General features: G+C 42.2%; 1 protein-coding gene across 1 annotated transcript in view; it reads right to left on the minus strand.

The window, feature by feature from the left end:
• Positions 1-726: 726 nt before the first annotated feature.
• The window catches only part of LRIT3 (leucine rich repeat, Ig-like and transmembrane domains 3), a 198,878-nt gene continuing 174,828 nt past the window's right edge, over positions 727-24,776 (minus strand). Inside the window, exon 4 of the mRNA XM_069230249.1 lies at positions 727-4,693. Coding sequence (XP_069086350.1) covers positions 3,600-4,693 — 1,094 coding nt within the window. The 3' untranslated portion in view covers positions 727-3,599. The remainder of the gene's footprint in view (positions 4,694-24,776) is intronic.

Below are 24,776 nucleotides of genomic sequence, written 5' to 3' on the forward strand. Positions count from 1 at the left end.
TGTGGTGTCCATTTGTAGTGTTTTTACTATGTTACTGTGTGTGAGTACAAATACTTAACACATTGCCTCTGAGATAAGCCTGACTGCTCGTGCCAAGGTACCAAGGAGGTGAGCTGGGGTTAGCTTAGGAGTGTGACTCCCTTACCCTGACTAGAGTAAGGGTCCCTACTTGGACAGGGTGTAAACCGACTGCCAACTAGAGAACCCATTTCTAGCATCCCTCCTTTCTAAATCCAGTATGTGAGGCGTTTGTGGAGTTATGAGCTTGCAGTGATTACACCCTCAATTGTTTACCCAGGAAACTCTATTCTTAAGGCTGTTCTAGTATCAGTAGCAGATTAACTTCCTTCACTGAAGCAAAATGAAGTAGCGAGCAAGGAATGTTCACAACAAGACTGCTATCAAGGGCACTTTTGTGTAAGTAAGTAGGCTGCCATGATATCCTCAACTACCACATCCTTCGAAATATGGGGATAAAAAATTGTTAAAATAGATGTGACAACATTTCTAATAGTTCTAAAAACAATTACCAAATCTGCAAAATTGCCTACTCTACTCCTAATTACTCCTGTTTAAGCGGGGTATCCCATAAAATGTGACTAGTAAGTACATGAAAACCTTAAGAGATTATATTAAACCAAGTTAATAAGATAAATACTGTTTCCACCATTCTGCCAATAAATTAAGGACCATTTTCATTTTTAAAACTTTATTTACATTGCCATTTAATTGATTGAGTAGAACTGGTAAAAGTCAAACAACCAGAGGTAACATCACTGGCTACACAGACAGCATAAATATCAGTTCATATTACAGGCCATTCAATTTTAATGTGTTATTTCATGTTTCCACTGATGCCTTTCAAAGTGGTCTCTATTCCATACAATGTAGAGGGCATTGATACATGCACTTACCATGTTTCCCGTGCACGACCCACATTTTCTTAGTTTGGCCAATAGAAATGCCGAGGTTTGTTTTCAATGTCAAGTGAAGGCCAATAATGGCGATACCATGATAGGAGTGGTATGAAGGAGTGTCTTATGAGGTTGTGAAGGAACCACCTCCATTCTCCACATAGATTAGTGAGTAACAATGTGCTACCTTGGTGCCAATAGAGGGGGGTGGTGGTTGGACAAATGTATCTTAATGAACATGAATCTCTATCAGTTTGATTAAAGATCCACAACACTAGACAGCACTACAAATAGCAGATACAACTTTGCTGCTGGCTTAGACCTGTTGAGCATAATCTCAAAATCGTCCAATTGTGTTCCATTTCAGCCCAAGTTCCATTTCCTTATCTCATTTGACTCCAGTCAAGACATCTCAGTGTCAAATCACTTTGATTTTGTAGTTCATCTTACTCTGACTGCATGGCGCTAATTGATGTACGCCAGAGGAAGATAATCCCTTGCAGAAACTCTGCTTTTGAACAGCGCCATTTAGTGAAACGTTTAAATTTGAACTGCTTTCAGGCTTGCTATACTATAGTTCTTCCAGGAGCTCCCAAATGCGAAATAAGTATCAGGAATTGCATTCCATATATATTTGTATATTTGCATACCATAATGCACGGATTTGGACTACTGGACCAAAAGACTGTATTCAATGAAGTTGTGAAAGATGAACTGTATGATACGTAACACATGGTCCATAATCCTAACTAAGATAAAAACAAAGAAATAGTTATTTAAACCATGAGCTACATATGTTCTTGAATTACTAAACATATGGTGTATCAGCACATTCAGTTGTTTCTGGGTGTATCTGTTTTAAGATTATTACATAGACCTTGGACAATAATAAATACATCTTTTTCAATATTCAAATCACAACACGAATTATCATTCGGCATACAAGTAATAAGTTGCATGCTGATATGGAACATTTTTAAAGATGAATGTTAAAAAGTTACTGAATGACAGCAAAAGGCCACTCTTGAAAAAAGTATGTATGCTAATCGTGTAGGAGCTAATTAGTGCCAGCAAGTTTGCCACAGAATTTAATGCCTTAAACACAACAGTACCACCCGTGAAAATGAATGTAACCAGCTCTATATTTCCACTGGGCTACTTAAAGAAAACCATTTGGTGAACAAATTACTCACAGAAGGGGACTAGTATAACGATTCACAGACCTAATTTAAACATGGTACGAAAGGGTATAGTCCCCAGATATCCACTGGCATACTGTGATTTTAGGATTACGATTTTGTCTTTATGAGTCTAATGTAAGAGATCAGATTTCAATAAAAAGGTGAGTTGCTCAAATCACAAATGTACAGACAGTGTGTGTGCACTCGGACAACTTCCCACAAGTTCCCATACATATCCTGTTTCAGCTCACTTTTGCCAGACTGACAGTCAGCTATTCGAAATACGCTACAAATTACCTTTATAAGGAGCTCATTTTTCCATCAACTTTGTAAGCTGGTTATACATTCCACCACAATTACTGATCCTGTCCCTTATGACAATTAGCTATTGTCCTTTCATCATACTATTCTCCCGGAGCCTTAGGAAGGTCCAAGTGACGAAAAATTTGATGACTGTTTTACTGTACTTTACACAATAAAAAAACATATCTGTCATTTACTGAAGTAGGGTAATCAAATCTGTATGACGTCAACTATGTGACTCTAAACATGTTTATTGTTTTCTTTTTTTTACTAAACACTATTTTCATAGCATTGATCCCTGTGTGCCTCCATTGCGCTGGATACAATCATATATGTGTCCTGCCAACAGCCAATATTGTTATAGGTAGAGCAAAAATCAGGCTGCAAATGGATGGCATAAGTCCTTTGAAAAATAGAGAACGAAGCCACTTTGGGCCTTTAAAAATAACTCCTATTACATTAATGGTGGTGTAATATTGTGCTTAGTACTACTACAGAAAAGCTGCTGCACACTGCAAATGGTCCTCTGTGAGAACACACATGTGACAGAACCTAAGAGGTTGCACCATGCTCTCTGATGCAACTGTTGGCCATCTCATATTTTCACAGAAGCTCCACCGGAAATCACAATGGTCCACTAGGCCTGCCCACCTCTAATCCAAATTGACTGACAGCATCACTGAAGGCTCTATACCGAAATCTGTTCACGAGGAAGAAGATTCCCCCCTTCATGTCCAACATAAGTCACTTATAATAGTAAACATACTCTTGTAGAAATACAGAGAAGAGGCACCTGTCCTTAAAAGGGTCATGTTATCTTTGAAAATCCCCAGGATCCTGGCCTTTTGCCACTTGCTGCAGAGCCCTGAGCGGGGCACTCATTGCAATAGTGATCACCCCCTTGATGAACACAGTCCCTTGTATTATCACTTCAGTGTACTGAAATAATAATGGTCTGAGTTGTCACAGCTAATATAGTCCATGCATTAAATGAGTCTTGCCTCCGAAAAATGCTCACAAATACATATGACACACAGGTAAACATGGGTCATGCATAAAAGCAGATCATCATGCGTTTCCGTCATACACTGTCTTTAAGTTTTCCATTACCCATTAAGTACCTAGCCACTTTTGCAGGCAACATATGTAGCTGACAGCTCTACCATTCATGTTGTTTTGCACTGTCTGGTGAATTTGTTCTCTAGCAGAAGTACTCTGGCCTGGAGCCTTCACTTTTGTAGGTTTGCTGGGAATCCATGCTTGATCTAGAACACAGAAGAAACCTTTCTGATTCTGTGGTGTCCCTGCGAGTCCATAGCTCCCCCCCACTATTGCTGGCGGACTGTGGCCTAAGTGACAGAGTTTCAAATTTGACATATGTCTCTTTTAAAAGTTCCTCTTCCCCCAGAGACTCTGGTTTCTGTTGAAGTTTCAGAACTTTGTATAGTAAGAAAAAAATTAATGGTAAGATAATCACACATGCTGCAGTACTGGCTATGGCCAAAACAGGGACCTGGGAACTGCTGTTAATGCGTAACCCATCAGTTGAGAAAACGATGCACTGGTCCTTTCTCGGCTGGAGCCCTTTCGGACAAACACATGCCATGTACTTTGTGTTTGCTTGCAAGCCATCTATGGTGACTTTATTTTTATTGGGATCCGTACTCAGTCGCAGCATGTCTTTCTCACCATACTTTGAGTATAGCACAGCTAAGACCTTGTTGCTTGTAGCATTCAGGGTCTTCCAAGTCAAAGTGACCCTGTCCTTTGTTTCAATAACTACTTCCAGACTTTTGACAGCAGTATTTGATTCGCTGAACATAGAGATGTTTACTGGTGACAGATCTTCTCTCTTGACTGTGTCAGCTGGTGGGACTTTCTTGTTTGTGGTAATTGTTGTTTGTATCTTTGAGTTCTTCTTCATGACAGGCACCACCTTGGACGGTTGCTTCTCTGTGAGCTTAATGGTTGTCAACACTTCAATAGAATTTAGTGCTGTGGCTGCTACTGTTGTCTGCGGTAGAGTCAGCATTGGCAGGGACACAGTTGTTGCTTCAAGATCTTTCTTCACAGTTGCCGGCACAGTAGCCTGCAGCTCAGTTCCAAACTTCTTTCCAAACCTGTGCGGGGACACGGTCGTGGTGACCACGCCAATCACGGTGACTGTTATCGAGGCTTCTGACATGCCGGCTAAGTTTTTGGCCTTGCACCTGTATTCTCCAGCATCCTTGTATGAAATACCAGTGAGACTTAAAATAGACCATCTGACACCATCGCCTGGAGTCTCCTGAATCACTGCAGAGAAGTAAATGTGTGTTAATAGTTAAAAGAGGAAATCATAAAAACTCACTAAAATGACATAGTTATGAACAGACTTTGGTCTCAATAAGAGAAGGGTGGTAATGTATAATCCCCTGAAAATAGTGGTAACCTAACTTTACATGGAAGTTGCATTACTTGGAGAAACCGTGGTAATTCCCCTGACCAGAATACTCTGGTGGCAATTTCACCGTGGATTAAAGTGGGTTACTACTGTATTCCCTCTGACAAAGAAACTTTGATGGAAGTTACACTTTGAAGGAAATTATGGTATCAATATTTTTCCAAACATCACGTGCCCTCACCCTTGTCTTAATAAGACCATTTGTCTAAAATGGGTAAAACAAGTGAAATATATCACAGTGCTTCTTAAAACCTCAGCTGACATCATCACCAAAACAACTTTCTAGAATGCTTATTGTTGGTAATTGTAAGAGATGCTGGACTGGGTAAAGAGAAATGGAATGGTTGCTTTAATGTAAACATGTTGCATGATTTACATTTCTCATACTTTTAAACGTAAACGTGTATTTCAAAGATTTATTAGACCAAATACAGAGATACAACCGATGGATCAATAGAGCAAAATTGGTCATATGTAAAATAAAGTCATAATATGAAATTATCACATTAGGATTAACAGCGGTAAATGAAAGGCTACAACCAGATGTCCTGAGTAAATAGCTGTTTTGATTTTAGCAATAAGAAAAAGAGTGGAACCAGTCGAAGGTGAGGGGAAGGGCAGGAAACTGGTGAGCATAGATGAAAACAAACTAATGTAAAAAATATTACAAATCAAAGTAATTGTATGTATGAACAAAGGCAGCGAAATATTAATGCAAGTGGGAGTAACATTATACTAAAATGTTATACTGTTTTTGAAGCGAGCATTTTATGGTGCTTCAGGTATATTTTCATTAAAATTATGTAATTACCATGTATGTAACTCATTGACTCTGGAGCTTTTTAATCGACATTCGAATTATGACTTGCTTTTAACTTAGGAAGGACGAGCCATAGGTCGAGTCTGACAGTTTTTTAAATCGTTTTCTCTTATTGTTTTGAAATGGTCGTTATGTTTAAAATAAGAGAACCTTATGCTCCATAGCCAGATTTGCTCAGTCTGTCTTTCTAAGACCTCTAAGCAGCATATTTACACAAAGCAGCGATGTGTCAAAAATACGTACGATGCACAGAGATCCGTTTCAACGCCATTTACAATATGGGGCACCATGGAGTAAGGACTCGAGGTGCATCAGTGATTCTTGCGCATCTGTGGGAACTTTGCCATAATGGATTAGCTTCAAAAGTGGTGCATATCTGAAGATGGCCTCAGAACTGATGCAATGCATCAAACTTTAGAGGAGCTGCGTCAGTTTTGAATGACGCTAGTAGCATAATGCTTTAGGACCAATGTAAAAGACTGTAGAATGGGGGAATATCACCTTATACATTTTTACATTGGTCCTGGATGTAAGAGTTACTGTATGCAGTATGTCTATGTGTCACATTACAGTGGGCATAGTCTACTCATGTGTATGTAGAGACCTGACTATGTGTGACATAGTGAGTGGAAGTGTAATGTTAGTCAATACAAGTATGTTTTGGAATGTGAAGTATTGATGAAGCTGAAATGAAGGTTTTACATTTATTAGCGCATAAACGTAGTGTAGCAATAATCAAGTGTGACTTTAATCGAACTAAATAAGATTGTACGGGGACAAATGTGCCCTCAGAGTAGTTTGCCAACATTTATAAGCGTGCTTCATATAACGTGATGTATTAGAATTGTACTAGTTTGACATAATCGTAAACGTGTGCCATGATTTGCTTGTTAGAAATGCTTTAGCTTAGCATAACTTTAGTGGAGGCTTTGGCCTAGTTGCCTTGTCTCACGGTTTAGATGCTCGTATTTTTCCAATGTGCTAATAAACGTGTATTCTTGCTTGAAGCTGTACTTTTCCAGTGAGATCGTTCACATGCTTATCTTAAGGTTTCGTGCCAGCCTGGCATCCTTTTTCTTCACTCCAAGGTCAATCTGCAGGTGCAGACAATGGACGCTCTGAAAGTGAGTTAATTGGTAAAATATGTTGCAACTTACGTTCCCGACTCCAAGGATAATGTATGCTTAAGTAAAAGCTTGAGAACTGTTGTTTTTGATTGGACAATTTGAAGCTAACCTATGAACCCTCCAATGGAAGACCCTACTGGATTTGAACTGTTGTCTATTTAAACCAGGTGCACAAGGAAGAAAGCAGCCATTATCTATTGCACCCATTGAGACATTGCAGACATTATGGCCCATCCTGCTGCGACGCCATTTTGAGAGACTTTGATGCTTTCTCTAATCGAGAGAAAGAGACTTTAAGTAATTCTCGCCCTAGAGACTTTAACTTTGATTTGCCCTTTGCATGAAGTATTAGTCTTATCTTGCCGCTGTGAGGCAATTGCCCCGTCCACCCTGCCCCTTTGCCCCCGTCCCATGCTGATCGAAACCGGTACCTGTGAGACGAAGACTTCATTGAATGCTGATTGAATTTGGTAAATATGAAAGGAAAATTGCACAATTGCATTGTGTTTTCTTTTTAGGTAACCAACTGCTGAAATTTTGATAAGAGCCTTAGTTAGGAGTTTTCCAAATTAATGTTGCTAAATTGTTTTTGCATGAAGTCCCACATGCTGATGCTGATTTGAGGTTAGATGAGGATTCATTTGATGCACGATGCAATTTGAGACCTTGTTATGCTGACTAAATGTATGCAATTAGCCCATTACAGATTGTAGTTTTAGTGGTTTGCGTTGCCATTATAGAAGGCATTGTTATTCAAATGCTGCATAGATTGCATCTGTTTCGTCGTTATGGACAGCTATTAATGTTCATTTACATATATCATTTGGTGTTGAGACACATCTACATTGTGCTAGCTTTGTTAATATAGGGAAATAAATTCATTAACTTTGCATAAACTGGTGTGGTTATTCATGACCGAAAGGTCATGGTTTCGCCGAAATGTATTCTGGATTAATTGTGAAGTGTTATGTTGATCGGGGAATTGCTTATGTTCGTTATTGATTATCGATTGTTGATTTTGATTGATTACTCCTGGGTAAAGAGGGTCCCACTTGGTCAAAAGATTCATCGACCCAAGAGTGTCCAAATACATGTAAATTATTAAGTTGGAACGCTCTATCAGTAGATGGTAGCAGAGGACGGTTTTGCCCTTTGGGTCCCCGTACTTTTAGAGTACATGGTGTTGAATTAACGGTTACGCCCTTTGAGACCCACTCGAGAAGTTGAATTAGATTTTTCTTGGATAAAACAGATTGAGAGAATGATGATGGGCTAAGTCCCCCGCGACTTTCCCGGGATCTCGGAGCTTGCGAATGGAGAGAATGGAGGTGTGGAATCGGCGTTGGTGGTACTAGTGACGGTATGAGTGAAGTTAGGATTTTGCGCTTGCACAGCCTATTGCCGCAGATTGTGTGAAAAGGTTGCGAGGATTTTAGAGAATAGCGGAGGTGCGACTCCGAGTGTAGAAGTAGAGAAGTCGTCGAACTTCATAGAAATAGCGGAGGTGCGACTCCGAGTGTGAGAGTAGGGAAGTCGTCGAACTTCACATGTATGTGGCACTTTGTGCAGAAAAAGGTCCACGTGGTTGTTGTTGTTGAGACGGGCCCTGCGAGGTTAAGAGACTCCGGAGTATGTTGAAAAGTGTATGAGACACTTGTTATATGTTGTGGTCTGGTCGGTTTAGTAGGTTGATCGGGCGTGGTCAACAAGTCGGTACGTGTGTTAAGGGAGTGAAAGAAACTTCGACTTCGGGCTTTGACAAATTCTAAGTGCACTAGAATAGATCATTGACAAGTTGAGAGCAGAGTCTGCGGGTCAGATTTGCTTGCGAAAGTGGGGACCGAGAAAGATGGAATAACTGCCGAGGCTAGTGAAAAATCCCTAAGGTCCTGAAGCGATTGTGTTACCCTTCCTGTAGTAAACCGACAGATCTGTTTTATATTTTTTGGGTGCTCGCGATACATGCTAGAAGTTGTTACGAGAGGAGCTGAGTGAAGGAGGACGAGCCGCGAGGCTTTGTCAGCCGCAGTGTGTGTGAGTGTGACGTCACTAGGAGCCGCGCTGGGATAGGTTGGTTGCAGAGAAGGGTCGCGCACGGATTGGACGCAGTCCGTGGGGCTCGATTGGAAGGGGAAAGGCAAGCGAAGAGTATTCCGGGAATTAAAGTCACCTATTGATTACATATTTTGTGAAATAAAAGACGAGAAAATGAAATTTTTTAAAGCATTAAAGAGTGCGATGAAGGGAGAGTCTTACATTAAAGCGAGCGTAGGAGAGGAGACGCCACCCGAAGGTACACCAGCTTACATTGTAATGGAGGAAAAAGGGGTAGCTCCGTGTCTTTGGCTGAAGCAATGGCACAAGCTGACAGAGAAACATGGGAGCGTAGCGTTCCCGATTCATGGGACATTCAATATAAGGATCTTAGAGAATTTGAGATTCGCGATGTACGACATGAAGGTACCTCCAAGGCCAGCACAGTTTGAGGCTCTAGCGATTTGGGAACTAATGGCTAGACAGCAACAGCAAAAGAAGTTCGAGACCAGGATGAGAAAGGTAGAAAAGACACTAGCAGACGCTAGGTGGGATAATGCACAGAAGGTGTGGAGGTCAGATGTATTGCAGGGGATAAAATTGTTTCCTGCGATTGCTAAGGAAGAAGAGGAGACAGGCAAGAAAGCTACCTGTAAGACAAACGGGAGGTGTTCCAAAGATAGAGAAGATGAGTCAGATGATGAGGAGTTCATCATGCAATTGCTGAACGACCGTCCACCACCTTATGCAGAGAATGGACAAGGTCCAAGTACCAGTTCTGCCCCTCCGGCACCGGTACAGAATAATGAAACCCGAACTCAGAAATGCCATCGGGATCTAAAGACCCGAGTTTACTGTTCACCCCGCAGATACCGCAGGTTAGGAGAATATATCCAGATGTGCCTATATTGAAACCAGCAGAAAATTATCAGCCGCAGGTCCCAAGGTACTACAGCAGTGACAACAGTACGGGAATGATTCTAGATCCAACCGTAATGGGAGTACAGAATGGCCACAACCCAACATTGGCACAAGCTGAATCAACTCAGTTTTTGATGCCTCAAAAGCAGATGCAAGGGGGAACCGCACATGCTCAGATGACGGGGAGTCAGATGGGCATGCCGGCAATGATGACCCATGGTGTGGGAATGAACATGCCTCAGAACCTGGGGAATGGACAGAACCCAGATGCGATAACCCTACCCATTACTGTAGGTCCACCGGTACCTTTGTACACCCAGCCTAACTTAGGTATGAGTGGTCAGGGATCAATGCTGCAGAATGGGACGGAGAGGAGGTGCATAGAAAACACTCCAGAGGTAACTCCGATAGCGGCTCAGCCAACTGGATCTGGGTCCTTGATGGAGTTTAGTCCCATATGTGCTCAGTCAACAGTGGTGAGGTCGAGTCCCCCACTGATAACATCGAACACTGAAAAGTTGCCGCAACCATCAATGGCAGTCGATGTGAATGCTACACTGATGGGGTTGAATGCGCAACAGCTAACACAGTGGTTCAACAGTCTGAATTCCACACAAAGCTCAACAAGTGGGAAGGGGGAAGACTACCTGAATAGGGTAAGGTTGAGCATGGAAGCAGAAGAGTTGGTGGAAGGGACTATGGGTGTGAATAGGCTAGAGTCCTACTCGGAAGAAGAGCTGAGGTATCTATGTCCCAGGATTACGAGAGAAGTGAACAAGGTACACAGAAGGTTGCAAGAAATAGCTGACAAAAACGGGATTGAGATAGACAAGACAAAACACTTGAGCAGGAGCTATAGATTGGATTTCGGGACCACAGACTTTGAACACATGAGGTCAGCAGGCATGAAGACGCACCTTAGAGAATTGCTGCAGAGTGCACAAGTGTGGAGGTGCTTAGACAAATGGGAAAGCAGGTGGGCAAAGAAAAAGGAAAAGAAGAAAGACAGTGTCCCAGAGCACAAGGAGAAAAGACCACAGAGTAGTGATGCGGTAACAATGTTACCAATGAGGAAGACAGCAGGGGGAAAATTAGTACATGTACCGTGGCACAGAAGTGACATTCAGTCTTTTACGGACGATTTTCCCAAACTGAGAGAGAAACCGATTGAATGGTATCAACAGACTGATAGGTTTGTGAAGCTTGCAAAATGTCTTTGGGAAGACCTGAACACCCTCTTTGAGATTGTGGTTCCGGCAGATTTGTGGGAGGAATGCAAAAGGGCTGTAGGTTGGCCGACAAGTGAACCAGAGAGAGACAGGGATACGGGTGCACCATCACCTATGGTGATGAGCTTGTACCACAAGGTGATCGAGCATTTGAAGACGAAGGTTGCCGCGAAAAATGTGGATTGGCAGAAGATTGATCGAACTGCCCAAGAGGCTAAAGAGTCGATTCATGGTTACTATGAGAGGTTGTTGAAGGCGTTCAAGAACTACAGTGGCACGGAAACAATAGAGGCGAAGGACATGCTTCATTTTGTGTTTAGATTTGTGGAAGGGCTGAGACCAGAGATAAGTCAGATGATAAAGACGCATTTGATTTGTTGGCAGTCGAAACCGATTGATGAAGTGTTGACTTATGCGAAATACTGTAGCGACGAAATTGAGGTGAAACAGAAAAGGTTGAAAGAGAAGGTGATGATGATGCAGCTTAAAGCAGCTCAGACAGGTTTGCAAGGGTTGCAAGGGTTCCAACAGCAGATACCGCAACTGCAGCCGCAGCCGCAGGGAAATATGGTGTTCCAGCCGCAGGCGAGAGGCAGAGGAGGTTTTGTGAATAATGGTCCGGATTTGAATACTGTTGTGACTCCGAATGGTATGCAGGCAATGAAAAGGGTGATGCCGTGTCACGCGTGCGGAGTCGTCGGACATTGGAAACGCGAGTGCCCGATGGTGGTGCAGGAAGGTGCAGGTGTTGGTCAGCAAAACAATGATGTCAATGCATTTCAGACAATGAGGGGACCAAAAATGAGAGGTCCAAACCCAAATTTTCAGACCATAAATCAGCTGCAAGGATTACAGCCTATGCAGCCGCAGCAGATGCAAATGCCCCGTATGCAGATGACGCAAATGCAGCCGATGCAACAGCAGTTACCCATGGTACCTAATCAGCAAATGCAAATACCTTTGGCACCAATGAATCAGCAGCAAGTGATGGTTCCTCCACAGGTCTCGAGTCAGGTGATGAATACAAATGGCACAGTACAACAGTTTCCATTACACAGTGAGAGTGGAATAAACAATGTATGGGAGAGTGAAAGTTCAGATGAGGAGGGAAATTGTGTGCTTGCAGCATCCTTGGAAGTTGATCAAAAGGGTCCATATGTAGAGGGAAAAGTTATGGGTCATCGTGTTTCATTCTTGGTGGACACAGGAGCCACACGTTCAACTGTTAGGAGCATTGAAGTCCCAAATTTGCCCCTCTCAGGGAGAACAGTTCAAGTGGTGGGAGTAGCAAACAGGTACCTGACGAACCCAATTACAGATCCAGTACCAATAAGCATTGGTAACTACCAAGGGTTACATAATTTTGTGGTATGTGACTCAAGCCCGATAGCACTGTTAGGGAGAGACCTATTGTGCAAATTGGGATGTTCGATTATGTGTTCGTACGATGGAATTAGAATTCAGACGAGCAGTGATGGGGAAGAGGAGGACAGTGTAGAAGGGGACGAGATGGAAGTTGTCGATGAAAATTACCCTCTGATTACCCTTCTTCCGATGTTAACTGAAGAAGATATTCCAGCTGAATTACGGGAAACAGTCGGAAGAGAAGTGTGGGATATGACAGGAAAAGAGGTGGGATTGGTGAAAGGAGTGGAACCAGTGAAAGTGACCGTAAAACCCAATGTAACCTTTCCCCAGACCCCACAATACCACATGGCACAAGACACCCTCATGAAAGTTGCCCAACTCATTGACGAGTTTGTAAAACAGGGAGTACTGAAAGAAGTGCTAAGCAGTCCATGTAATTCACCAATAATGGGACTAATAAAGCCGAGTGGAAAGGTCCGAATTGTGCAGGACTTGAGGAAAATAAATGACATCATAGTCAAATGCTGCCCCGTAGTACCGAATCCAGCTGTGATAATGTTTCAAATACCTTGCGATGCCGAGTGGTTCTCAGTCATCGACTTGTCACAAGCCTTCTTTTCGGTGCCTCTTCATGAGGACAGCCAATTTCTCTTTTGTTTCAAATTCTTAGACAGAGTCTACAGTTGGTGTCGAATTCCTCAAGGGTTTTCTGAGTCACCGTCAATTTTCAATCAGATTCTAAAGAAAGACTTGGAAGCGTTAGAATTGCCATTCGAGTCAGTCCTAGTACAGTACATTGATGACTTACTGATTGCAGCTAAGACAGAAAGTGGCTGCACAGCCGATACCATTGCCCTACTGAATCATTTGGGAAGGAATGGACACAAGGTGTCTCCTTCAAAGTTGCAGTTCTGTCAGAAGAAAGTGAAATACTTGGGTCACCAAATAGAGAAAGGGTCACGGAGAATAATGAAGGAAAGAATAACAAGTGTACTTCAAATGAGTCCACCAAAGACAAGGAGGGAGGTGAGGAAGTTTTTGGGGATGGTGAGCTACTGTCGCCAGTGGATTCCCAACTTCTCGACTCTAGCAAAGCCTTTACTGAAACTGACCCAGAAGGATGCGTTGGATGAAATTGAGCTGAAAGGAGATGAGATGGATGCTTTTATTGAATTGAAAGAATGCATGTGTAGGGCTCCAGCTTTAGGTATGCCTGATTACACAAAGCCTTTCACATTGTTTTGTCATGAACGTGATGCATGTTCTTTGTCTGTCTTGACCCAAGCCCATGGTGGCGTAAACAGACCAGTAGCGTATTTTTCAGCTACTTTGGATCCGGTCGCAGCAGCACTCCCAGGGTGTTTGCGCGCCGTAGCAGCAGTTGGTATCAGCCTCACTCAGAGTGAAGGAATAGTGATGGGACACCCATTAACAGTCATGGTCCCTCACTCAGTTGAGATACTTTTGACCCGCTCCCGAACACAACACATGACTGGAGCAAGACTCACAAGGTATGAAACAATAATTCTGGGCTCACCGAATGTGCAGCTGAAAAGGTGCACTACGTTGAATCCAGCAACCTTGCTTCCCGGAGAGAATGCTGAAATTGAGAACGCTGAAGACGTCGAGCATGACTGCCTTCAGGTGACTGAATTTTGCACAAAACCCCGACCTGACATCAAGGATACTAAGCTTGATGAAAATGACCAAATTATTTTTGTTGATGGGTCATGTTTAAGAGATGCAATGGGAATTTTGAAAGCAGGATATGCTGTATGTACTGTAACAGGTGTCTTGGAAGCGTCCTGGCTTCAAGGAGTCTATTCTGCACAAGTAGCAGAGCTTGTAGCCCTTACAAGAGCATGTCAACTGTCCACATTGATGAAGGTTACCATTTACACTGATAGTCAGTATGGGTTTGGAATTGTGCACGACTTTGGGCAACTATGGTCACAAAGAGGTTTCCTGACTTCTTCAGGGTCCCCAGTGAAAAACGGGGAGAGAATAAGGGAATTGTTACATGCCATTCAAATGCCAGCCGAAATTGCAGTGGTAAAGTGTAGTGCTCATACAAAAGGACAGGACTATGTTTCCTTGGGAAATGCATATGCGGATCAAGTCGCAAGATTTTGTGCCTTGAACTGTATACTGCTCAGGGATGAATGGAATTCGATAAGTGAGCCAGAGCTTGAACCAGCTGAAGCATTTGCTTTAAAGGTCGTGGATACAATGGACGAACTAAAAGCATTACAGAATAGTGTCAGGGAGGATGAAAAGGCTTCCTGGATTAAATCACAATGTACACAGAGACCAGATGAGTTATGGGTTTCAAATGAGGGAAAATATGTTTTACCAAATTGTCTCTTATCGCAGCTAGCGCGGTTCTATCATGGGCAGGCTCACCTAGGGAGAGATGCCATGATAAGATTGTTCAAAACTGATTGGTTTAACCCCAGATTTCGTCAAGCTGCAGAAGCAGTTTGCCATCGTTGTGTCATTTGCCAGCAGATGAACCCAGGAAAGGGAACAGTTGTGAACGCGAGCCACATTGGCAGGGCCAGTGGCCCGTTCAGCAGAATGCAGATGGACTTTATTGAGATGCCTGTGCATGGAGGTCTGAAGTATGTGTTAGTGATTGTGTGCATTTTTAGTCACTGGATTGAGGCATACCGTACACGTAGAAATGACAGCCTTACAGTTGCAAAACTATTGTTGAGGGAGTTGATACCACGTTTCGGATTCCCGATCTCTTTAGAATCAGATAGGGGAAGTCACTTCAATAACGAGGTGATAAAGTTACTTTGCGCAGCGCTGAACATTGAGCAAAAACTGCATTGTAGCTATCGCCCTGAAGCATCAGGACTGGTGGAGCAGATGAATGGTACACTGAAATCAAGAATGGCGAAAATATGTGCATCGACAAATTTGAAATGGCCTGACGCATTGCCTTTGGTGTTAATGTCAATGAGAAACACCCCCGACAGAAAGACTGGATTGTCTCTGCACGAAATTCTCATGGGCAGGGCCATGAGACTTCCTGCAGTTCCCGCAAACGCGCTTTTGAATATTACAGATGATATGGTGTTAGACTACTGCAAAGGTCTGGCTGACGTGTTTCGCTCTTTCTCTCACCAGGTGGAAGCAACCACCTTGCCACCGATCCAAGGTCCAGGACACACACTGAAAGCAGGTGACTGGGTCGTGATAAAGAAGCACGTGAGGAAGTCGTGTCTGGAACCCCGTTGGAAAGGCCCTTTCCAAGTGATCCTGACAACAACTACCGCTGTGAAGTGTGCGGGGGTTCCCAACTGGATTCACGCCAGTCACACAAAGAAAGTGTTGTGTCCCACAGATGAGGAAGTTGAAGCGCTGAAACTGCCAGTAGCTGATAATAAAGTGTCGAGTGCTGAGACCGAGCAAAACAGAACTGGAAGCGAACCGGCAGACATAGAGGAGAGAGAAATATTCTCTGAGGACGAAGCAACAGACTCACTTGGGGAAGACCAAGGAGAAACCTCAGACAGCGACGAAGAAGCTGAGGGCGACAAAGAACCTGAAACAGCTGAGGGCGACAAAGAACCTGAAGCAGCTGAAGGTAACAAAGAGCCTGAAGCAGCCGAAGGTGACAAAGAGCCTGAAGCAGCTGAAAGTGACACAGAGCCTGAAGAAAGTAACGGTGACAAAGGGCTCGAAAGAGGTGAAAAAGCAGGAGAGCCTGATCAGAGGAGGGCTTTCCCAGAAGCAGACGGTACAGAAAAAGAAAAGGAAAACGTGATTGTCTCCCCAGAACAAGGGGACAAGGCAGAACAGAACGAAACTGTTCAAACTTCTTCAGAAGAGATCGCAGGTCCATCAGGTGGACACAGTGCAAAGAAAAGACAAAGTAGATCGCCAGTAAAATTAGGAACTAGAGAAAAATTGAATGACGAAGGGCCAAGAGTGAAAGAGAAAAGAAAAGAAGTGTCTGTCGTGGTACCAACCTCAAGTGAAGGAAAAGACTTGGCCAAAGAGGAAAGTACCAGTGAGGCAGAGTCAAAGAGAGATGCAAAATTGAAAAGGAAAAGGATACCGAACAGGAGATATTCCGGTCCAGAATGGGCATATGTAGTCCATGACGATTGGACTGACGAATTTGTAACTCTCAGCCTCGAGAACGAAGAAGAAGAGATACCAATAGAAAAGAAAAGTTTTATGGACACTGTTGATTGAAAAGCTGGTAAATGACATTGCTTGCTATAATATAACGTGATACAACCAGCTGAGACATTGCTAAACCGGATGAGACATTTGCTAACTTGATAAGACTTTGAAAACCTGATTGACTCTTAAACACGATTTGAGACAACGTTACCAACTGAAAAAAAAAAAAAAAAAAAGAGAGAGTGAGTTATTGAACTTTGAAGAAAAAAAAAAAAAAAAAAATTTGAGTTATTACCGAATTGAGACTGAGTTATTGCCGAATTGAGACAAATGCTGCTAACCGATAAGTGACTTGGCTCCTGAAGAAGACTGTGTGAACATTGCGCTCGTTCAGCTTTGTAACTGAATTGCTAAATCGTTTCTTTTACAGGTGCTTCTAGCTCTCTGATTCTATACAGATCATGACGCAAAACAGTAGAAAGAAATATTGTAAATATGTGTGTATAGGCTTGGTAATTGCATGTGTACTAATAATAATGGCAATAGTGCTTGGAATGCATGGCAAGGGTGAGAATGAGAAAATTGATGCTTCTACCTATGCTCCTGTTACTGTCACTGAACTAACCGCACTGAAAAGACTAGAATTAGATGAGAGACACTTGCATGATAAAAAGGAGCTTTCGTATAATGTTTTCTATCGCTTGCTAACAGAATATGTTGAGACTATGGATGCGAAAGATTGTTATGTGTGTACACAGATACCGACATCGGTAACGGAAGGGGTGACTTATCACCACATGCCTCTTACATATGGGATTACATGTAGTATAGTAACTTCTAGATTTTATGGTCAAACCAACATACAGTATTTTTACTCAAATTATGATGTTACCTTTGCATATGTTCCTATAATCACGCATCTTAGCCAGATTGCTAAAGATTGGGATGCTAAAATAATGAGGGAATTTTTCGAGCCAATGCAACCTTTTGAAACAGCTCACGCTCATAGGGAGAATCTTACCTGCTCCCTCTCTGCAGTAGAAATAAGCTTTTTAGATCGCACAGATGATAGAAGGGCACACATGAATGCGAAATTAGAAAAGGAGCTACATAAGAGGACTTCAGTAGATAATTATGCTTTTGCTGCAATAAAGACACAAGGGAGAATAGCTTTAGATGCTTGGCATGTAGGGAAATTTTGTATATATCGAGGTGAATCTTATTATGACAACATTTTTGTAGGAGCGAGTGAGTGTAAACATACGTTTATCTTTAAAGCCAAATGGACATTCATGCTGAACGGACTTGACCCTGTCATACCAGGTGTATATTACATTTGTGGGCATAATGCCTATTATCGTCTTCCAAAAGGATGGTGGGGGAGATGTTATTTGGGTATAGTGTTCCCAAAGGTTTATCAAGTGGATGACCTATCGATGATTCCAAAGACATCTGGATCCCATCGTATCCAGAAAAGAGAGACCGCAGCTGCTGTGGTAGGAGATATATTTGGAGCCATGATTCCTTCATTGGGAGTGGTGTTGAATTCCATCAAAATAAGGAATTGTCTACTATAGTGGATAACATGTTGACAAAGTTTTCAGGTGCTATAATCCTGATAGATGCTGAACTTGCAGCGGAAAGAGCTATGACTCTTCAAAACAGGCTTGCCTTAGACATTCTTTTAGCAAAGGATGGCGGCGTTTGCAAAATGCTTGGTGCACGACACTGTTGCACGTATATACCAGATAATAGTGTGAAGATTAAAACAATGCTTGCTAACCTAACAAAAGAAAGTGCAGATTCGAAGGAATTGAAAGAACCAGGAGTGTGGGAGAAAGTTGGAAAGGGACTTGCTTCAGTGGGAAATTGGCTTGGTGGCATTTGGAATGGAATCTTGCTAAAAATAATACAGGGAATTCTAATAGTACTAATTTGCATATTTGGAATTTGGGGAATAAAAAGGGGAATAATAATGATCATGGAAAGAATTAAAAGAAGGAAGGAAGAGAAAATGATGAAAAGAATGGCAGAAGAATACAAAGCAAGGACAAGGGGAACTAAAAGGCAAAGGGAACTGACAGAATTTTAATGGAATAAAATTTGTGGGATTAGTTTTGTGTGATGACAAGTAGTCATCAGAGGAGGGATTGATGAAGCTGAAATGAAGGTTTTACATTTATTAGCGCATAAACGTAGTGTAGCAATAATCAAGTGTGACTTTAATCGAACTAAATAAGATTGTACGGGGACAAATGTGCCCTCAGAGTAGTTTGCCAACATTTATAAGCGTGCTTCATATAACGTGATGTATTAGAATTGTACTAGTTTGACATAATCGTAAACGTGTGCCATGATTTGCTTGTTAGAAATGCTTTAGCTTAGCATAAATTTAGTGGAGGCTTTGGCCTAGTTGCCTTGTCTCACGGTTTAGATGCTCGTATTTTTCCAATGTGCTAATAAACGTGTATTCTTGCTTGAAGCTGTACTTTTCCAGTGAGATCGTTCACATGCTTATCTTAAGGTTTTGTGCCAGCCTGGCATCCTTTTTCTTCACTCCAAGGTCAATCTGCAGGTGCAGACAATGGACGCTCTGAAAGTGAGTTAATTGGTAAAATATGTTGCAACTTACGTTCCCGACTCCAAGGATAATGTATGCTTAAGTAAAAGCTTGAGAACTGTTGTTTTTGATTGGACAATTTGAAGCTAACCTATGAACCCTCCAATGGAAGACCCTACTGGATTTGAACTGTTGTCTATTTAAACCAGGTGCACAAGGAAGAAAGCAGCCATTATCTATTGCACCCATTGAGACATTGCAGACATTATGGCCCATCCTGCTGCGACGCCATTTTGAGAGACTTTGATGCTTTCTCTAATCGAGAGAAAGAGACTTTAAGTAATTCTCGCCCTAGAGACTTTAACTTTGATTTGCCCTTTGCATGAAGTATTAGTCTTATCTTGCCGCTGTGAGGCAATTGCCCCGTCCACCCTGCCCCTTTGCCCCCGTCCCATGCTGATCGAAACCGGTACCTGTGAGATGAAGACTTCATTGAATGCTGATTGAATTTGGTAAATATGAAAGGAAAATTGTACAATTGCATTGTGTTTTCTTTTTAGGTAACCAACTGCTGAAATTTTGATAAGAGCCTTAGTTAGGAGTTTTCCAAATTAATGTTGCTAAATTGTTTTTGCATGAAGTCCCACATGCTGATGCTGATTTGAGGTTAGATGAGGATTCATTTGATGCACGATGCAATTTGAGACCTTGTTATGCTGACTAAATGTATGCAATTAGCCCATTACAGATTGTAGTTTTAGTGGTTTGCGTTGCCATTATAGAAGGCATTGTTATTCAAATGCTGCATAGATTGCATCTGTTTCGTCGTTATGGACAGCTATTAATGTTCATTTACATATATCATTTGGTGTTGAGACACATCTACATTGTGCTAGCTTTGTTAATATAGGGAAATAAATTCATTAACTTTGCATAAACTGGTGTGGTTATTCATGACCGAAAGGTCATGGTTTCGCCGAAATGTATTCTGGATTAATTGTGAAGTGTTATGTTGATCGGGGAATTGCTTATGTTCGTTATTGATTATCGATTGTTGATTTTGATTGATTACTCCTGGGTAAAGAGGGTCCCACTTGGTCAAAAGATTCATCGACCCAAGAGCGTCCAAATACATGTAAATTATTAAGTTGGAACGCTCTATCAGTGGCAATACATATATTACCTACTTTATGTGTGTACTTGCCTGTTGTCCTTTGCTGTTCGCAAGCCTGAACATGGGGACAGCTTACTCCATGGAGAAGTGACAATCCTGGCCTGTCCCTTGCAAAAACGTACACATCACATTGCCTTGCAGCAGAGGATGGCAGAATTATAGGTGTGATGATCCCAGCTTGGTCAAGGAGTCCTACAACATGATTCTTAGACCCACTACTAGTACAGGGCAAGTGAAATACAGACATATTCCAGAGTGCAAATTGGCTTCAGCTGGCCAGGTTCCTAAAGAAAAGCCTATGCATAATTTTTACGCCTGGGTTAAGAAAGCGTAGAATTTTGACGCATTTTAGACTTGCCCTAGATTTGCCAATGACGCGCCACTTCCCTGAAAACTTGTAAATATGGATGTGTCAATTCTGCATGGGATTTTAAGAGGGAACTCCTACCTTGCATATGATTACCTTAACCTGAGGGTGCCATTGTAGCGCAGGTAAAAAATGACTAATGCGATACTTTATAAATATGGAGCAATGAATGCGCCACTACTGCATCAAAAAATGATGATGCAGTGGTGAAGCAAGCCCCTTGTGTTACCCTACAATTCAATGCACACAATATTTTATTAACGTGGAATAAAGTGGGGGAACATGCTCAATTAAATAATCATATATGACAGGTGACCAGCTAGTAATTTGTACTAAGATTATCTTATCAACCGATGCCAACATTTCAAAACTGGAAAGTGGGAGATTCAGAAGAAATAGGGGAATTTATTTCCCATTGACTTATTGTAAAGCAGAGGCATTTCCAGACAGCTAAAAATAAGCAATTTATTTGCTTTAAAAATCAGGTGCCTCCCGCCTGAATCTGGTCTGTTGTCATGTATGTATCACATTTATTACACCTTCTAACCAAGTGAAACTGATTTAGGAACCCACATTTGTCTGAGAATTGATACAACAAGCTAAATCTATAATATGTTTGTGCCAATCACAACTCAAACTAGCATTGACAAAGCCAATATGTTTGGGTTTAATGTGCTAATGCCTGCAGCGGAAGCACATTAAAGCCAGACAGAGAAACAACAGGGTAAACTGTACTGAAGGCTCCCTTGCTTTTGGAACAGTCCTGCTTCTATTTAAAATACACGTAGAATAACAAAGAGGTCAAGTGCTTTCTTAGCTTCTCTATCATAGAAAGAAAAGAAGGATATATTGAAGGCTCACTTTCACTGAGTTACTTTTACCAAAGAAAAAGAAGTAATTATCTATGAAAATGGCAAAACAATTCAAACTGATCCTGGCGACAGTGAAGACATGCTACTGGGAGGGAGGAGCATAAGATGATGCTGGTTTAGGCTTGATCTGAACCTGGTTGCAGTGACACTAAAGCAAAGCCACCAATAATAAAGCAACACAAGAGGGTGAGAGTTTGGCAGGTGACAGGAGAGTGAAGAAGTCTTTAAATAAATTATGGCCACCATTGAACCTAGATGTGCATGAGCTTTGAGGAAATCATTTACCTCCTAAAAAGACACAGGAGTGCTAGAACTGAGGTAAAAAAGGAAAGTGTATGCAAAAGAAAATGGGACAAGTCTGGTCCCAACTATTGCCTCCTAAATTCTCCCTGCCACCCCAACTAATATTTGTTTTTGTGACCCCTTGTTCTGTGTGTGAATATCAGAACTACAAGTGAAGCCATGCCCTTTGTGGGGTATGAACGCAGAAAACTAGGCACCACTGCCTCTGGGTGGCTGGCAACGGAGTATTCTTGCCTAACTGTGAGCTTTTTTCATAGAACACTGGTTGATTAGAAGAAAGCTCTGGAAAACAGGGCTCACTATCATGATGCTTGGAATGACAAACTTAAGATGGTGAGATAGTCAGGGTGGGAGATGAGAAGGACACTTGGCATGAAATCTGGTCCCAGCAGTAGTAAAGAGAAAAGAAGGGGAGGGGTCATTTACATCACAAATCAAGGGGTGAAGGAGGATTTACGTGGAACCAGCCCTGGGGCCACTTAAAGGAAGCTGGAAGGAGTGAGGTACAAGTGATAGTGATGGGTAGGGATAACATGATGGAGAGCACATGGGAAAAGAGGGAATGAAGCTTGTGAGACATTGGTGAGTGGAATGGGGATGATGAGAAGAACGGGAAAGAAGAAGTGGTGGATGGGAGGCACTAGATGGTGATAGACTGGGGCAGCTTGAGCAAGAATGAAGAGTACACATTGAAAGGAGGGAGGGCTGAGACAAAATGAGCAAGATCCACAGGAGGGAGCAAACAAGAGTAGACATAAAAAGGGCTACAGGGATAAAGTAGTCCTTCATGTTGTTCAGTTTAAGCACTCAAGTGGAGTTGTGAGGAGGCAGAAACAGAGCATAATTTAACTAGCGTCATGTGGAGGCGGAAGCATACACCCAAACAGCCAACAGAATTAGATGAGAGATGAATATTTCAATGGGCTGCGTCAAGCTTTCATTGGAAAAGTTTCAAGCAAACAGTGCCGTAAGGCACAAAATATACTTTGATGGTAAGCAGCATATTCAATTTGAGGCATAGTTGAAGGTAGTTCAAATAGCCACCTGGAGGCTCTGTGGTGAAGTAAGAGATGAAAGATGTGACGTGTTATGAGCTGGAATTCTTCCTGGGCTCTGGTGCTCCTTCTACCTATGACTGGAGTCACACTACTGATTCGTCCACAGGCTGGACTAGTGCTTTAAATGGTAATATAGAAGTGCATGTAGTCACTCTTGCTCCTTAGAAAGGCTGGTACTCGTCCATTAAATGAGTTGGAGCTGTGCGGAGAAGTGCAGGTACGCTCCCTTTCAAATTAAGGAAGTGAAGGTACTGGGTAGTAGAAAGGACCTGCACATTCTAAGAACTGGTATGGACATATTGTAAAATGCCTCTTTGGTCCTGTGGGGTCAGTTTTTTGATGGACAACTGGGCTGGATCAGGATCCTCCGACACTGGTATCAACTCCTCCGATCCTCCTGGGCGTGCTGTCCAGCACAGGTCTATGGTCAACTGACATGGGGGATGAAATGGGGATAAAAGCATAATTGAAATTATAGCACTGGACTTACCATGCATTTGCAAACACTTCCCCAGAGAGCCCAGTCACTGAGGAAGAATGCTGCTATTTAGTGATTGTGAAATACAAATATGGCCATCTGAGGCAGTTCCAGGTGAGGGGTGTAAAGACATGCCTCCTTTTGGATGATTACCCCCGATTGTGCTGGTTTTTCGACTCTGAAAGTGCACTGGCCCTGCTGACCAGGTCCCAGTGCCAGTGTTCTGATCCTTAAAAATATATATATTTCATTAGTTTACACCCAAGTGGCATAAATCAACTTACCTATAAGTCATTAGTATATGGAACCAGGGGTACCTAGGGCCTGTAGGTTAAGTATATCTCATGGACAGCAGCATTTATTGTGACATCAGGAGTGGGTCAAAGTAAAGCAAGATTCCCAGTCTGCCATTGCAGACTGACAGTGCAGTTTTTAAATTGCTAACTGCAACCCTTGGCAAAGCCCAAACCCTCCTTTTTAGGATTTTAAGTCACCCTTAATTCAGGCCTGATGAGCCCAAAGGCAGGGTGAATTATATTAAAAATAATTACATGTGTTATGATAAATAGGTCCTGACAGTAAAAACCTAGTAGTGTTGTTTTTACTGCAGTACCGCTAGTAGCCTCATCGAATACGAGTTACACTCTGACAACTCAGCAGTGCTAACTTTCAAATGGGCCTACTAAATCAGATACTTCACGGTATGAAGGAAATCAGTGCATCAAAACTGACATGTTATTCAAGTCAAATTTATTGCAACCTTTTTACCAAAAACAATTTTTTAGAGAGTTGACACTTTATTGCTCAAAGTTTTCCAGCAGATGTTTCTATTGCAAATAGCTGCTGTTATCCTGATGTCCTGCAACACTTCTATAGAGAGGGGATACCAACTCTCAGGAAGACAAACAAAGAATCTGCTGAAGGAATAGGTGTGAGCTCCTCCTAGCAGCCCAAAGGTGAACTTCAAAGGGGAAGCCACCTTAGAAGGTCAAATGACAGTCACACTAGGAAAGGGCTGCTCTTTAGTTTAGATAGATAGGCTGGCACCTTGAGCAGAAAGGAAAAAGCTGTTGTCAAACAGTTTTTTTCAAGAGGAGTGTAGCCTTCAGGTAGCCACACCTAAAGGATGGGCTAGAGATCTCCACACACCAAGACAAGTGTCCAGCTATGTTGGAAGTGGGCAGAATAGCTCACTCTGGGATAGACAGATGCCACACTTTACGAAAAAATGTCTTCAAGCGGAAGGGGACCTGGCAGACCAATGGCTAATTAGCTGCCACAATCCCATAGGCTCATAACATGCATAAACGTGGCATCCCTGCTACCCAGACCTCAAATCAGTATTGTTTTGGTAAAAGGACTGAAGAAGGACATCCTTTCTGCTCCCTGAATTCAGCAAAGAGAACCTACAACAAATACTTGACTGCACCTGTGGAGAGGCAAAGAGAGGACTGTGCCTGCGGTGCCTCATTCATAGGAAAGTT

Source organism: Pleurodeles waltl, chromosome 1_1 (genome assembly GCF_031143425.1).
Source record: "Pleurodeles waltl isolate 20211129_DDA chromosome 1_1, aPleWal1.hap1.20221129, whole genome shotgun sequence".
Classification (NCBI taxonomy): Eukaryota; Metazoa; Chordata; class Amphibia; order Caudata; family Salamandridae; genus Pleurodeles; species Pleurodeles waltl.